Raw genomic sequence first — 15,089 nt, forward strand, 5'->3', positions numbered from 1 at the left:
TTTATATTTAATCCTCCATACATGTATCTAAAGATTCGATGTGACGGAAATTTTGCAAAATTTTGGCAAATTTTAAGAAGTAAACAAGGCCGAAGTCTCATTTCATCCGATCTCCGCATCAACCAAACACAAACACTGCCGTTCAAAACTGACAAGATTCACGCAGGTTAATCAGGCCACACAGACGTCAACAGTGACAGTGACCACACCAGAAAACCGCGGGATCCCAAGCCAAAGCGGATTTCACCGCGCGGGCAAGGCCGCGGCGGCGAGCTGCAGCACAAGCTTCGCGGCGCCGCCGCCGCCGCCTCTGCGCACCAGCACCATGGCCACCACGACCGCGACGGCAACGCCGACGAGCAGTAGCGCTACGATTCCGCCGGCCAGGCAGACCCGCCTCCGCCGCGCGGCGCCCTGCAGCCTCCGGGCCTCGCTAAACTCCGCCTCGGCCGCGGCCACGTCGCCCGCGGCCGCGCCCACCTGCCGCTCGATGTCGTCCAGCGGCGCGCCCTGGGCGTCCACGAGGGCGGCCATGTCCAGGAACAGCTGCTGGAGCTCCAGCAGGCCGCGCTCCACCTCCGCCACCTCCTTCGCGGTCTCCTCCTGCTCCTCCGCCCCTGAGGCGGACAGCAGCGCCGCCCGCATCGCCGCGTCGGAGGGATCCTCGGTGCTGCTGGCGAGGAGGCGGTCCAGCTGCTCCTCGGTCGGCGCGTCCCCGGCCACGGCGAGGTACCGGCGGGCCACGTCGCTCCGGCGCTCCGCGGAGACCTGCCGCCGGAGGGCCTGCACGTCCGCGGTGAGGTCGCGCACGCGGCGGCCGAGACCCGCCGCGGCCTGCGCCGCGGGGGCCGGGGCGCGCCGGTCCATGGAGGCGAGGCGCGCGCGGAGCCGCCGCGCGGAACCCAGGAGGCGGACCAGCGCCGCCTGCGTGGCGGCGCGCGCCTCGCCGGAGCCCACCACGGCGTTCTTGGACGCCTCGTGCGCGGATCGGAGGTGGGACAGCTCGTCGCGCAGCGCGGACATCTCGGTCTTTGCCGCGTCCGCCTCGGCCAGGAACGCGCCGAGCTCCGGGCCGTCGCCGCCGGCGGGGGCGGGGGCAGCCGCGGCCGCGCCGCCCTGTTGCGCCTTGGCCGCGGCGGCGACGAAGGAGTCGGTCATGAGGTCGTTCATCGTGGCCGGCCGGCGTCGGAACTGGTTGCGAGGTGGATCTTTCGGTGTGGTCAAATCTCAATCTCAAATGGTCGCCGAGAAAAGCAAGATTTTTTCTGCATTTAATCATGTCGGTGCTTATTGACAGATCTAGCTAGTGCAGTGGCATAGTGGCACGTATCCTTCTTTTCTATTTTATTTTAATCATCAAGAACAATATCTCTCCAACACGGCCTCTCGTTGGAACATCAAAAGAATCACTGCTAGACTATTGAAGGTCATGCAAAGACTTCCATTTCGGTACTCCCATTTCGATGGTGCGTTTAGTTCCCCGTAGAATATAAAATATAAAGTATTTTGAAATGATGAAATATAAAATACTAATTTTTCATGCTTATGTTTAATTTCATCTAAAATACTAAAAATTTTATGGTCCAAATATATAAAGCTGCTCTTTTGGGCTATTGAGGTCAGAATCCATGATGCAGAATGACAATTATTTTATTGAAAATTTTAGATGATGTTTAATTCTATTCTGCAGAATAATGGGTCAAAACCATAGTTTTAAATCTCCTGCTATAACCCTTTGAGGTAAAGTACCGCTATTTGTGTTCATATACAATTTAGCTGCTATATCCCTCCAGCCTGATTTAGCACCACCATTAGCTAGTTTAGAGATACCACTAAACACCTTAGCCCGCTATTTAAAACACTCAAAACCTAATTTTTTTTGGCTCAAATGAAGAACTAATTTAGCCCGCTATTTAAAACACTCAAAACCTAAATTTTTTTTTGGCTCAAATGAAGAACTAAACAGCCCCTCGGGTGAACAAGATACCGAGATCAATGAACACTACATACTCCCATTTTCAGGTGCACAAGATACAGAGATCAATGCCATTGCTGCTACAACAGTTCCATATAAAAAATAAAGTCATTTAGGACAACAACATAGTCTCCAAAGTCTAACTTTAAATCTTTATTTTATAAAAATATTTATCAAAAGAAGGTATATGTATAATTTTATAAAAGTATTTTTCAAGATTCTATTCATATGTTTGGCCTAAAGTTATTTATAAGTTATATTTCTAATGTTTGACCTAAACTTGATCCAAAACAACTTTTTTGTGGGTATAAAGGGAGCACTGCTTCTCAGCACAGGGAGCTACTACCTCTCTGCCCTGTCAAATTAAGGCTCTATCCCATCTCGAATGGGATGATTGTAATCTACTCTGTAAGATGCTGTTAATTTTAACGAATGCCACTTATTAAAAAAAATCATCAAGCTCAATGAGAGCAAATCTTTACACTTTATTGAATAGATTCAAGAAGAGATATATAGGTATATAGCTGATCATACTTCAAATAACACCAACTCTCTCCATTTCAAAATATAAACGTTTTGTCTTTATACACTATCTAGATACATATTAATAGCAATGTACCTAGAAAAACCAAAACATCTTATAATTTGAAAAGACTGGAATACTATTTACCGTAGTAAAAAAAAGTTTAGTACTTGCATCAAATTAGTTCCGATGCATTATCAATTTCTTATTACAATTCAGCGCCTTTGAAATGTCTTAAACTTCTTGTTCATGGGAAATTTATTTTTCTCAAGTAAATGTCTCCGAATTATTGAAAATTGCAACACCTTTTCCCCTTTTGACAAAGTGAATGGTGAAAGCTTGATTAGAAACCTATTTCGGCCTAAGCAAAGAAATTAAATGAACAGGTGCCAAGTGCCAACTTGCTCTAAGATCTGGAGCAAGCATTCTTCAGAATGGATCTGAGGTTTCTTGTCTCAATGGCGACACATTCCTGGTCAAACAGGGCAGAGACCACAGCCACACCTTTCAGATTTGGGAACCCAAGCTCCATTACCGAACCTGCATTTCCAGCATTGATGCCGCCGATGGCCACCACAGGCAGCTTCGAAGCTAAGCAGACGGTCCTCAAGCCCTCGAACCCTAAGGTGGGATTGTTTTTCTTCGTTGTGGTTGGGAAGACACCGCCACAGCCGATGTAATCTGCACCATCCTTCCATGCCTGCTCGGCCTGGTCCAGGGTTTTACATGAGACGCCAATGATTTTTCCAGGTCCTAGGAGCTCTCGTACTTCCCATGCTGGCATGTCTGATTGACCAACATGGACGCCATCTGCGTTGCATGCCAGAGCAACATCTATGCGGTCATTAATCAGTAGCGGCACTCCACTAGACTTGCAGATTTGCACACAAGCCTTGGCAGCTTCCAAGAACTCCCGTGTATCGGCGTCTTTTTCTCTGAACATTGGAAATTCAAAGCATGGTCAGTGAACTCAAATCAAGAGACTTCACAAGAGGAACTTTTGTCGTTTTCAAGAAAGACAACCTTAATTGGACAATGGTAGCGCCACCTTCAATGGCAGCTTTCACGGCATCTTTTATCGAACGATCCCACTTCTTGTTCATCCCAGAGTCTGTCACTGCATACAGGAAGAGGTTATCTGGATTGAACTTTTGCAGTGATCCCATCTTGTATAACGGAGACTTAAGCTCAAAGAGGTGGTCAAAAGGGCCCTGAGGTCCATTTCCAATCACAAGATCTTTGCTGTGATAAAGAGCAGATTCCACAAATTTCTTAGCAACCTGCCAAGATCATTTATGGAAAAAAAAAACATGATGTAAGATACTTCTATTATGAACAGCGAACCTGAAAAATACACAAACAACACCGAAAAATCTTAGTATCATGAACAGCGAACCTACATATAGTTCCAAAACTATTAGCACACCCAACTAAGGTATTTAACAAAAGAAAAAACAACCAAGGATCTTATGATTGATGTGATTTGAACACATATTCTTTGACACAGAGTCACAGCTCAGAACAGCCTAGGGAATGCTCTAGATTCTTTGCAGCAAATGTGTCTTGCAATATCTCATCTAACACAACACAAATTACCGCCAGTCACATGCCAATTTTCCAAACCTTTGTATTAAAGAGTCACCCCATCACAAGGGAGAATTTACTTAGCAAGTTTTGTACACAAAAGAAATACAAGTAAATATGAACCTGATTAGAAAACAGTTTCAATTGATGTCCTGTTCATCACTAAAGAATTAATTTTCCTTGAGATAAATAACACTCCAGCAGATAATTTGCCTCAATAGTTTTCAATTATTATCAGGTATCAGTGTGTAACAGCTTAAATGTTAGTGCAAACTAACCTGAACAGCATGCAGCATTGTTGCACCTTTTGCTAATTCAGCAGCAATACATGAAGCTAATGTGCAACCGGTTCCATGTGTGTTACGGGTCTTTATACGCGGACCACGAAGCTCAGTGAACTCCTTACCTGATGAAATACATCAGAACTTGCATGAGGTCGCTAAAGGAGGAGGAATGAACGAGTTAATTGACAGAACAGACTAGTAATAAATTATTCAAATATACCATCAAATAATACATCAATTGCATCTGATGAATCTGGCATATCCCCGCCTTTCACAAGCACATATCTTCAAATGGTAAGCTTGTATTAGCAAATTATTCATCAATCACTATATGCATTTTTAAAGAAGACATTCACTAGTGCAGTTAACAATGGAGTCAACTATCAAATGAAGGGCTTTCAGCTAGCAAGGCACAGTGACAAATTTTAGTACTTATTCAAGACACGACAACAATCAGTGTCACGAGGGAGCTTGTGATTGGTTTAAATGGTAGGGACCATTAGCTCGTCAAGCTGGACTAACAGAAAATTGTATATTACTCAAGAACAATTTTATCCATATCACCACTTATGGTCTCTTTGGCAGGGCTCCTCTCCGGCTCCGGCTCTGGCTCCTCCATAGGAGCCCTAGCAAACATTTTTGTGGAGAAGCCGTTTTTGAGTAAAAAGCAGAGGAGCCGGAGCCATTTTGGCGAAGCTACAATTTGTGGCTTCACCAAAACGGCTCCAGCTCCTCTAGAGGAGCCCCTTGTGAGGTGCCCTGCAAAACAGGCCCTTAATGTGCCCTTTTCATATATACCATTAGCCTGTCAAAGACAATGACATGTAGGATCAAACCCCAGTACCCCACATGTCATCTACTAGCCTGAGGGTATAGACGGAAATCACATCTTAAATGGTTGTATGGATGCAAATTCCCTTATGACAACCATGGTAGCAAGTTTGCTTCGAATAATATAGTTAAAAGATTCATATAGAACATTGGGAGGTCAGGCTGGCATTCCCCCATACAGATGTAACATCAGATGTAGAAGAATGTGATAGCGCACATGTAGCAAAAGAGAACAAATAACAGAACAAATTTATAGAAATAGAAGACACATACTTTGGACCAAGTTTGTAAATGGATTCAGCTGCATTGCGCATGTCAGAAATTGTATGCAATGATACATCCCCAAGTAACTTAGATGCTTCTTTCACGTTAGGAGTGACTATATCAGCCACAGAAAATAGTTCATCCCTGCTCATAACAATTGCAAGATCATGTCCATAAGTACTACGGTATTGAGGATGCAACAGCAATAACAATCCAACAAGAACTCATAAATGCATATGGAACAAAACAACTGTACCTATATGTAGCGAGAGTAGATGGTCCTGAAAGAGTATCACCACTGGTGGACACCATGACCGGATCCACCACTAGAGCTGCCTTCAGAAGCGTAAGTCATAGCAAGTAAATAACTGAGTTAGCATAGTATGCTTTCATCATACACTCACAGCAATACAGCATACCTTTGACTGGAAACTTCCTAAGACTCTCACAGAGAACTTTAACTACTCCAGCTGAAGGGAGCATCCCTGTTTTCACCTAACAAAAGCAAGAACAGAAGACACACATAGCATAAGTTCCAAGTGAAAATAGGATACGAATCAAATAGATTAAATCATAACAAACTATTATCTAACTCCAATTTCATATAACAACTTCTACAAAAGCACATTCAGAGAATCATGTTGACCAAATATCATTCTTGAGGCAGAGAAATGCATATTGCAAGGATGAAGGATTAGGATTCCAGGAAATTCAAACATTGGCTACCATTGGCAACTAGTATACGCTATAAACTGTGGTGATAGCCCTTGGCAGTATGAAATGGGAACACAGTTTGGTCACCTTAAAGGAAATGAAAATTGAAATATTTGTACACACCTAAGCTGCCGATGTCACAGCAAGACAATCCAATTTCACAGAAAGTTAACCCCCAACACACAAAATTGACGTGTATTCCATGAATCACTTTGGCATCGTTACTAAATGCCGAAAGGGGGGAAAAAAAAAAGGGAAACTCACCACGTCCACCGACATGTCCGAGAGAACCGACCTGAGCTGCTCCCCCACGAACTCCTCCGGCACAGCATGGACCCCCTACAGCACAACCAGATCATCCGTCCCCTGTTCTCGGCCCAATCGTAGCGAAAGAAAGCGGACTAGTAGTAGAAAAAGAAAAGCGGGAGGAATCGGAGCATAACTTGCCTGGACGCCAACGGTGTTCTGCGCGGTGACGGCAGTGATGACAGAGGAGCAGTAGGCTCCTAGGGCCGCGCAGGCCTTGATGTCCGCCTGGATGCCCGCGCCCGCGCCGGAGTCGGAGCCGGCCACCGTCAGCACGTGCGGCCACGGCATATCGCGCGCCGACGCAACCACCGGGAACCTGCGCGGCGGCCGGGTAGCCGAAGCAGGCGAGACCCCGGGCGAGAAGGACGGGGAGCGGAAGAGAAGGGCGGCGGCGTCGGAATGGCGAGGGCGATATGGGGGGAGGGGTGGTACGGATGCCATGGGCAAGTCCGCAAGTGGAGGTTTATGACATTTGGGATGGGGATGGAGATGGATGAGTCAAACTTTTTTTCTTTTAGATGATAAATAAGGCCGTGTTTAGTTTGTGGATGAAAAAAAATTCGCGATATTGTTGCACTTTTGTTTATTTGTGATAATTATTGTCCAACCATGAACTAAATAGGCTTAAAAAATTCGTCTCATAAATTTTGACCAAATTATGCAATTAGTTTTTATTTTTGTCTATATTTAATACTCCATGCATGCGTCTAAAGATTTGATGTGACAAAGAATATTAAAATTTTTTGGATTTTGGGTTGGAAGTAAACAAGGCCTAAATGAATTATTATTGTTGTACCAATCACAAATCAAGCATTAATCCATTTTTCACTCATCTGTTTTATTTCTTTATTCCTTTCTATTACTTTTTCAATCAAGGGAATTTAGTGGCCTTTTTGATGGATTCTCTCTCTTTTTGGCGTGTTTCTTGGGGTGATGGGCACGAATGTAAATGGTGTCGAGGTTCCACATTAAGAGGGCCACAGGCATCACTTTCCTCAAAGTAGCGGAGCGAACGCTACATAGGAGGACCCCGAGCGCTTCCTTCGGCCGACTCGGGGGCTCACTGGCAACGCCCACCTTCTCCCTCCCCTTCGCCGCCTCCTCAGTCGTCATCGCCGTCTCTTGCACGGGGCGGCGGCAGCCCGCACCGGCCCTAAAAACGCTGGACTGGTGCCACTCGCCTCCTCCTCCTCCTCCAGCCCCCGCTCCTCCACCCCCTCCCCAACCCTAACCTCTCCGGTGTCTTAGCGGTGGGCTTGCTGACCGGCCGGCAAGGCGGATCCACGCCCCTAGTAGCCGAATTTTGCCTCTCTCCGTGAACCTACGGTTGGTGGCGCCCGCAACCCCCCCCCACGTGCCTTAGAGTTGACCTGTCGGCGCCATGTTGACTTAGTGTCCAAGCTTGGCGGCGCACGGTCGAATCTAGGCCCTAAGGCCTCGAATCTAGCGTCGACAGGTCCACGCTGGTCCCCGACGGGGCTAGTCCAGCTGAGTAGCCTCGGCGTTCCGTCGCCGAGTTCGCGCCCACTAAGCTTGTCGTGGTGGTGCACCACACGTTCGTCGGGCGTCTGGGGCTTCTGTTGGCATCTCGCAGCGTGTTGGTGCACCTCCTCAGGCACCGTGCCTGGGGTGGCCTGTCGGATCTGAGCCTACGGGCCATGGATTTAGCGTGGCTCGCCCAACTCAGGCGGCATCCGACAGCGGGTGGATAGCCAACCTCTCTTGCCCCGTCCATGGCGGTTGTGGGCGCTGACGGCGCGCCTGCGACGCCCTGAGCTGCTAGGCGGTGGTACCGCGACGGCCCTGTGGCGGGGCTAACGGGGGTGGCGGTGTGGGTGGCGTGGTGGAGGCTGCAGCTTTGGCACCTGAGCCGCGACTTCGACCATTCATCGTCATTGCTTCAGTCGCCATGAGTGGCCTGTTTCTGCGGCAAGAATGTGGGTGAAAACCCTACCCCTTTGTTCCGAGCCTCCTGGAGGCATCGTCGAAGCTTCTTCATCTACGACAGGCTGAGGACGAAAGTCCTACTCTGGTGGTTTCAACATTGTCGGCATTTGTGGATGTCAATCCCCTTCTTGAAGGCATTGTTGAAGCATTGTTGCAGCCCTTTGCCCACTACCCTGCCCGTTGCTCCTCCCACGTGGTCTCTCTAGTCGTCGTGCTGCACCTAATTGGGCTTCATGTTTCTTCTCACCTTGGTATGTCTAGCTGGTGTTTGGCGTAGCTGTAGTTGTAGTCGTTTTTAGTGGATGCTTTGCTGCTAAAGGGTTTCCAATGGATATTTTTGCCGCCGAGGTCACATTCCCAATGAATGCTTTGCGACTGAGGTCGCTGACGTTTGTGGCGGATGCTTTGCTGCCGAGGTCATTGGCATTTTCGGTAGATGCTAGGTGTTGATAGTAGGATTAAGATCCAATTTATCCAATGCCTTGAGAAACCTATGTGCTGCAGGCAAGAGAAAGGGCCAAACTACCGAGTCGAATGTCTCGGCGATGTCGACTTTTATCAGCATAGACGGGAACCTCTTGCAATTTAATGTTTATATATACGTTACCTAGAACATCTCATCAGCATTTCTTAGGTGCAGTCTCGTTCAATTTTTGCACAGGGCCCTTAAATTTCAGGTACGGTCTCGTTTTGTAGGCATTGTGTTTTTCCAAATGACGAAGGAAGCAAGGAACACAGCTGTATACAGAGCTTTCTTTTCTAGTCAGGCTTTGTTTACATTCATTTTTTTTTGGATTTTGATACTATAGTATTTTCGTTTTTATTTGACAAACATTGTTCAATCATGGAGTAACTAGGGTTGAAAGATTCATCTCGCGATTTACAGACAAACTGTGTAATTAGTTTTTGTTTTCATCTATATTTAATGCTCCATGCATATACCGCAAGATTCAATGTGATAGAGAATCTTGAAATTTTTTTGATTTTTGGATAAACTAAATTGGCCTCATTCAACGATAGCACGGGGGTAGAGAGATACTTGCTCTGCGTAACATCATCTCATCGTTATTAGATTGATGCTCTTCAATTTCTTCAATTTCTATGTCTCCCTGTTTTCAGTTTTTAATTTTTTTTTTAGTTCCGAAAACTTTTTGGTTTCTGGAACTGTAGCACTTTCATTTTTATTTGACAAACATTATCCACTTATAGAGTAACTAAGCTTAAAAGATTCATCTCGCGATTTACAGGTAAACTGTGCAATTAGTTTTTATTTCCGTCTATATTTAGTGCTCAATGCATGTGCCGCAATATTCGATATGATAGTGAATCTTGAAAAGTTTTTGGTTTTTGGATGAACTAAACAAGTGCCTTGTATAACCTCTGATCAATTGATTGTGATCAGTTTCCATTTCACCAAGAACACCAGACAAAAAAACGGAGAGGTCCAAATCGAAGTGATCTTACGTTCTCACACATAGATCCAGTAGTTACACAAATATAACATGCACCTGCCTTTTATTGTTCATACGAAATCAGAAATTCTATGTATACATATATGGTCGCTGGCACCCGCGCCCCTCTGCTGGCTAGCTAGCTAGCCGATCTGGGGAGCTCTGGCAACCTTGTCGTCGGAGTCGACGAAGACCCTGACGCGGCCGGTGCGGTAGTCCAAGGTGACGAAGGCGTCGGCGGGGACGACCTGCACGTCGGCGCCCGGCTTGTCCTCCTTGATCTTCTTCTTCGCCTCCTCCGACGACTTGCCCACCAACTCCGGCCACGAGTTCTTGGGAGCGGCAGCGGCGGCGGCGCCACCGTCAGCGTTTGGTCCACTCGTTGCCATCGCGCGCCTGGATCGGAAGAAATAATTTGGTAAGGGAAACACATAAAAGAATCTGATCATCGATCGTTACGAGGCAAGGAACAGAGAACGCGATCATCGATCATCAGGGAGAGCAGATTAATTACCCAATAAGATTGCAAATGTGCTGTTTGGCCTTGGGTTAGGGTATAGATGGTATGGATATGTGCAATTTATAGGCGGTGGGGTCAATGAGAAAAGTTTGTGAGCGACGACAGAGGTGATTATAGGTGCCTCCGATGGTGGTTTTGACGGACTAAACGCTCCAAACTGTGGAGAGTAGTCAACAGATGGCACCCCAATGCTGCTCTGTATATCCCTTTGTTCTCAAACACGATAATTATAAATAATAACCAATGCTTTTGCCGGCCTGCCGCCGGCAAGCCAACTGTACAATACTTAAGCCTGAAAGGTCATTTTCTTAAGCGTGTATTCCTCCATTCAGGCCTTATTTAGTTCCCAAAATTTTTTAAGATTCCCCATCACATCGAATCTTGCGGCATATGCATAAAGCATTAAATATAGATAAAAACAAAAACTAATTACACAGTTTACCTGTAAATCACGAGACGAATCTTTTAACCCTAGCTAGTCTATGATTGGACAATATTTGCCACAAACAAATGCGAACTGAACCAGGCCGTGCTATATACGCGTAGCGTGCCTGCGTTAATGTATAAAGTTGCGACCAAGCATTATGGGCCGCCAGCTGCAACCTGCATCGAATATTTTTAGCATAGCTTAGCTAGTGGTCGCTCTACTCACTCTATAGCCATAAAGAAAATTGTTTTGGACAAAATTTAAATAAAATATTAAAAATATAAATCATAAATAAATTTTAAGTTGTTAAGTTTGGAAATATGAAAACCACATGAATAGATTTGTTTTGAAAATACTTTGATAAAAATATACATATACAACTTTTTGATAAATATTTTTGTAAATACTAAGAGTCAAAGTTAGGCTTTGGAGACTGTGTCGTTGTCCTAAACGATTTTTTTATGAGCATGGAGGGAGTATATACTTTATTATTATTAGGAGAACATTACAAAAGAAATTATAATTTGCCTATCCTCTTTGAGCTAAGTCTCATTTGGGTCCTTTATTTATTTTTTTCTGGATTTTTTTTAGATCTTTTGAAAGCCAAAATGCTTCCAAAAGCCAAAAGCAAGAAGCTCCATATAGTGAGGCTTGGTTTTTTTATGGATTATGTGAACTGCTTGGTTTTTGGAAAGTCCAAAAGCTAGTTTAAAAGTGGTAAAAAAAACTCCTAACGTTCCTGTTACGTGGATCTACTAGTACTAGCAGCTAAAATTAGCAAGTGAGACCACACATTACTAGTAGCAATCACTACTACTACAAAAATGATTTGTAGCAATGTCTTTCTTTTTTAGGGGCGGCTATATATTGTGCCCCTCTACAAATAGTTCTTCAATGAGCTATCCTTACAAATCTATTTGTAAAGGCTGTTGGTATTATTGGCCACCCCTACAAATGGCCCTATTTGTAGAAATGGCTCTATATCCAATTACTTTTACAAATCTGATTTGCAATGGCAGCTCTATATTGAGCAACTCCGACAAAATAGACACTGAATAGTAAAAATTTAGTACGACAATTCAAATTTTTTCAAACGACCTCCCATAGAAATAACCAAAATAAAAGTTCTAGATCTTAAAAATCATTGAACTTTGCTGTTTATGACCTTTTCATTTAAAAATATTACTCACTACTACATGATTGATTAACCGCAACGAGACCATTTCCACCTCCATGGCGGGCACAGTTTTTGCCCGCCACGGTTATTCAACCGCACGCGTATAGGCCCGGCCACAGGAAAGCCCGCTGCGGTAAATGATTAACCGCAGCGGGCATCATAAAGAGCCCGCTACGGTTAACCGTATTAACCGAAGCGGGCGACGTAACTTGCCCACTACGGTTAATGCTTTTACCGTAGCGGGCACGTTACGTCGCCCGCTTCGGTTAACTGACATTTACCGCAGCGGGCAGCTTATGAAGCCCGCTTCGGTAGTTCGTTGGCTGTATAAATAGCAGCCAGCCGACCCCTTCTTCTTCCTCACGGCTGCTCTCTTCCAAATCGTGGGGGGAGTGGTTTTGCCCTAAAATTTGACCAAACAATTGAATTGTGGTTTAGAACTTTGATTTGGTGGAGTAGGACATCATAAGAGAGGTACATAGGAACTCCCTCCCCTCTTTCCCTCCTCTTTCTCTCTCACTTTTGAGCATCCCTTTATGTCTATATATAGGTAGATCTAGATCTAGATCTAGTTTCATGGAGGAGAGAGAAAGCTATGTTTTTTTTGTCTAGATTCTTAATGGATGCATATGAAACCTTCTTTGTTCGATGTGTAACGGTTCGCAGGCACGAGATGGATAGGTCGGAATGGATGTATGGGATGAATCGGGTGCTTGACCCGCGGTACCTTGTCGAAGTGAGGAAGTTTCTTGCCACGGCGAAAGCTCACCGTGAGAGATCGAAACGGACGACAACCATATGTCCATGTTCTCACTGCAAGAACCTCACAGCCTTCACGAAAGACAGTACGGTGCAGTCTCACTTGATTCGGTTTGGTTTCATGGAGGGTTACACAGTCTGGACTCATCACGGTGAAAGAGTGGACCCCAGTGGCGATGCATCTGGTTTGAGCTCGACGTCGACGACCATGAACCAAGAACCTAGAGCGCCCATCTCATCTCCAACGACTGCAGGGCCAACCTGTGGCAACAATGACAATGCTCGTGATTACACGGTGGAGGATATACTCGGGGAGATGGCAGATGGTGTTGCAGATGGCGAGGCGGCTACCGTGCAGGAACCGGAGGATATTGAGGTGATCGAGGGTTTAGTTAGCCACATCGATGAAGACGACGTTGTGTATGGCTCCCCGAAGTGGTTGGAAAATTTCAGGGAGATGAAGCAGGCTGCACTTGATCCACTGTATAAGGACAACGGTAATTGTCCAAAGGAGTGTACGGTGCTCTGGTTCAACCTACACATGTTGATGATGAAGGCCCGGCATGGCTGGTCTGATACTAGCTTCAATGAGCTGTTAAGTTACCTTGCTACCACGTACCCGACGGGTAACAAGGTCCCCGCAAATAACTACCGTGCGAAGAAGTTGATTCGTCCAGTTGCGATGAAAACTAGAAAGTTTGATGCCTGCCCCAACCACTGCATCCTGTATCGAGGCAAGAAGTATGAGAATATGACGAGTTGTCCGCACTGCGGTGCCAGTCGCTACAAGAGGAATGCTGGATGTCGTGTGGACGAAGACGACGATGTGGCCTTACGGGGTGGTCCGAAGAGGAAGAAGGGGGCCAAGAATAGCAGTGCCGCAGCCAATCGCATCTCGTCTCAGCAGGATGAGGAAGAAGAGGGTTACACGCGGAGGAAAAGTCCAGCACTATCGTTATGGTACCTGTCTGTGACCGACCGCTTGCGTGCACTATTCGGGAACCCAGAGGATGCCAAGCTCATGTCCTGGCATGCATCAGCTGACCGCAAGAAGGATGATGGCATGCTGCAAAACCCATCCGATGGCCAACAGTGGAAAGATTTTGACAATACATACCCGGAATTTGGTAAGGATCCTAGGAACGTTCGGCTCGCGCTGAGTACTGACGGGATGAACCCTTTTGGTGAGCTTAGCAGCTCGCACAGCACCTGGCCGGTTGTACTCACCGTCTACAACCTACCTTCCCATCTGTGTCAGAGGCGAAGGTACACTACAAGAAGAGTGTGGCTTTTTGACGTTCTATTAGGTCACAATATATAGAATTTATGTCATTACTTTAATTTTTTGACGTCCAGATGACAAAAATCCAAACGTCAAAAAGCCACAGTCACAAAATTATTATATGACGTCTGTTTTGCTTAACGTCATAAGTATATGACGTCTTATTTCAGTGTCATATAATCATATGACACTGTTTTAGTGTCATTAAATCCTACACTACTAGAAACTCAAATTTTCCTGTCGAAGTAAAACCGACGGCGAAATAGCAAAACCCGACAGAAAATTTGCTAAACTAATTTCTCTGTTGGTTTATCGACAGGAAAACACCGACAGAAATAGAGCGACAGAGAAATACAATTCAATGAAGAGATCATATTACACGAGGCACACATAACTAGATTCTTCAAATGACAAGTATGATACAATCAATCCATGTTATATCAAGTTCAAAAATGGCACCAACAATTTGGAATATCACAAGTAATGGCACAAACCAACTTTGCCTCAAAACAGTAAGAATCTACTCTAATCTATATAATATATTGAATCTTCACACCACTGATTTAGCCTATCCGCGTCTTCGTAAGGTTCATCCGGGGGTTGAAGAAAACCTACAGAAGTGTATAGAAGACTTGCATCAGCTAAGTTTCATTACGCCATTAAAGATCATACAAATGGTCCACTTCTCAAGTACAAGTAAATGCTAAGTGAATGATTTAATTAGGTGTTCAGATTAAAACTTTAATAGAAATAATATGAGAATTAAATAATCTGCTGATCTCATAAACTTAGGTGTTCAGATTAAAACTTTAAAATGGAGATTCCCACACTAGCAAGAATGCATTAACCCATTTTAATATTATAGAAACATGTTCGGAGCTCATATAAATATGCTCATGGCAGCAAACTGAACATAAGTTCACAGAAACATAGTGAGATTTGCAGACAACTAATAATAACAACTTCCTCGTATGTACAAATACTTCTCAACCGATGTCAACTTGAAAGCACTGCAACAAGAAATGCAAAATAATGCAGAAAG

The 15,089-nt window shown here is 45.1% G+C and overlaps 3 protein-coding genes across 3 annotated transcripts; all 3 read right to left on the reverse strand.

Moving 5' to 3' along the window:
* On the reverse strand, window positions 244-1,268 carry LOC8084751 (syntaxin-121). Its single transcript, XM_021465959.1, has one exon. It carries the CDS (start codon window positions 1,168-1,170, stop codon window positions 244-246), a length of 927 nt encoding a protein of 308 aa, XP_021321634.1. The 5' UTR covers window positions 1,171-1,268.
* Window positions 2,507-6,977, reverse strand: LOC8084752 (probable thiamine biosynthetic bifunctional enzyme, chloroplastic). Its single transcript, XM_002442925.2, has 9 exons — window positions 6,623-6,977; window positions 6,440-6,514; window positions 5,881-5,956; window positions 5,718-5,793; window positions 5,471-5,605; window positions 4,587-4,651; window positions 4,361-4,488; window positions 3,522-3,778; window positions 2,507-3,433 (listed from the first exon to the last, which is right to left on the reverse strand). Exons 1-9 carry the CDS (start codon window positions 6,923-6,925, stop codon window positions 2,905-2,907), a joined length of 1,644 nt encoding a protein of 547 aa, XP_002442970.1. The 5' UTR covers window positions 6,926-6,977; the 3' UTR covers window positions 2,507-2,904.
* On the reverse strand, window positions 9,801-10,626 carry LOC8084753 (subtilisin inhibitor). The gene is made up of 2 exons (XM_002442926.2): window positions 10,397-10,626; window positions 9,801-10,278 (listed from the first exon to the last, which is right to left on the reverse strand). Exon 2 carries the CDS (start codon window positions 10,269-10,271, stop codon window positions 10,026-10,028), a length of 246 nt encoding a protein of 81 aa, XP_002442971.1. The 5' UTR covers window positions 10,272-10,278; window positions 10,397-10,626; the 3' UTR covers window positions 9,801-10,025.

This window comes from Sorghum bicolor, chromosome 8, assembly GCF_000003195.3.
Source record: "Sorghum bicolor cultivar BTx623 chromosome 8, Sorghum_bicolor_NCBIv3, whole genome shotgun sequence".
Taxonomy (NCBI): Eukaryota; Viridiplantae; Streptophyta; class Magnoliopsida; order Poales; family Poaceae; genus Sorghum; species Sorghum bicolor.

What these genes read in the sequence shown, in the direction of transcription:
- LOC8084751 (XM_021465959.1), bottom strand. Translation starts at nt 1,170, where the DNA reads ATGAACGACCTCATGACCGACTCCTTCGTCGCCGCCGCGGCCAAGGCG.
- LOC8084752 (XM_002442925.2), bottom strand. Translation starts at nt 6,925, where the DNA reads ATGGCATCCGTACCACCCCTCCCCCCATATCGCCCTCGCCATTCCGAC. An exon ending in AATTGATGTATTATTTGATG is followed by an intron (nt 4,489 to 4,586) that starts GTATATTTGAAT and finishes GTATTTCATCAG; the next exon opens with GTAAGGAGTTCACTGAGCTT. An exon ending in GCTACCATTGTCCAATTAAG is followed by an intron (nt 3,434 to 3,521) that starts GTTGTCTTTCTT and finishes TCCAATGTTCAG; the next exon opens with AGAAAAAGACGCCGATACAC.
- LOC8084753 (XM_002442926.2), bottom strand. Translation starts at nt 10,271, where the DNA reads ATGGCAACGAGTGGACCAAACGCTGACGGTGGCGCCGCCGCCGCTGCC.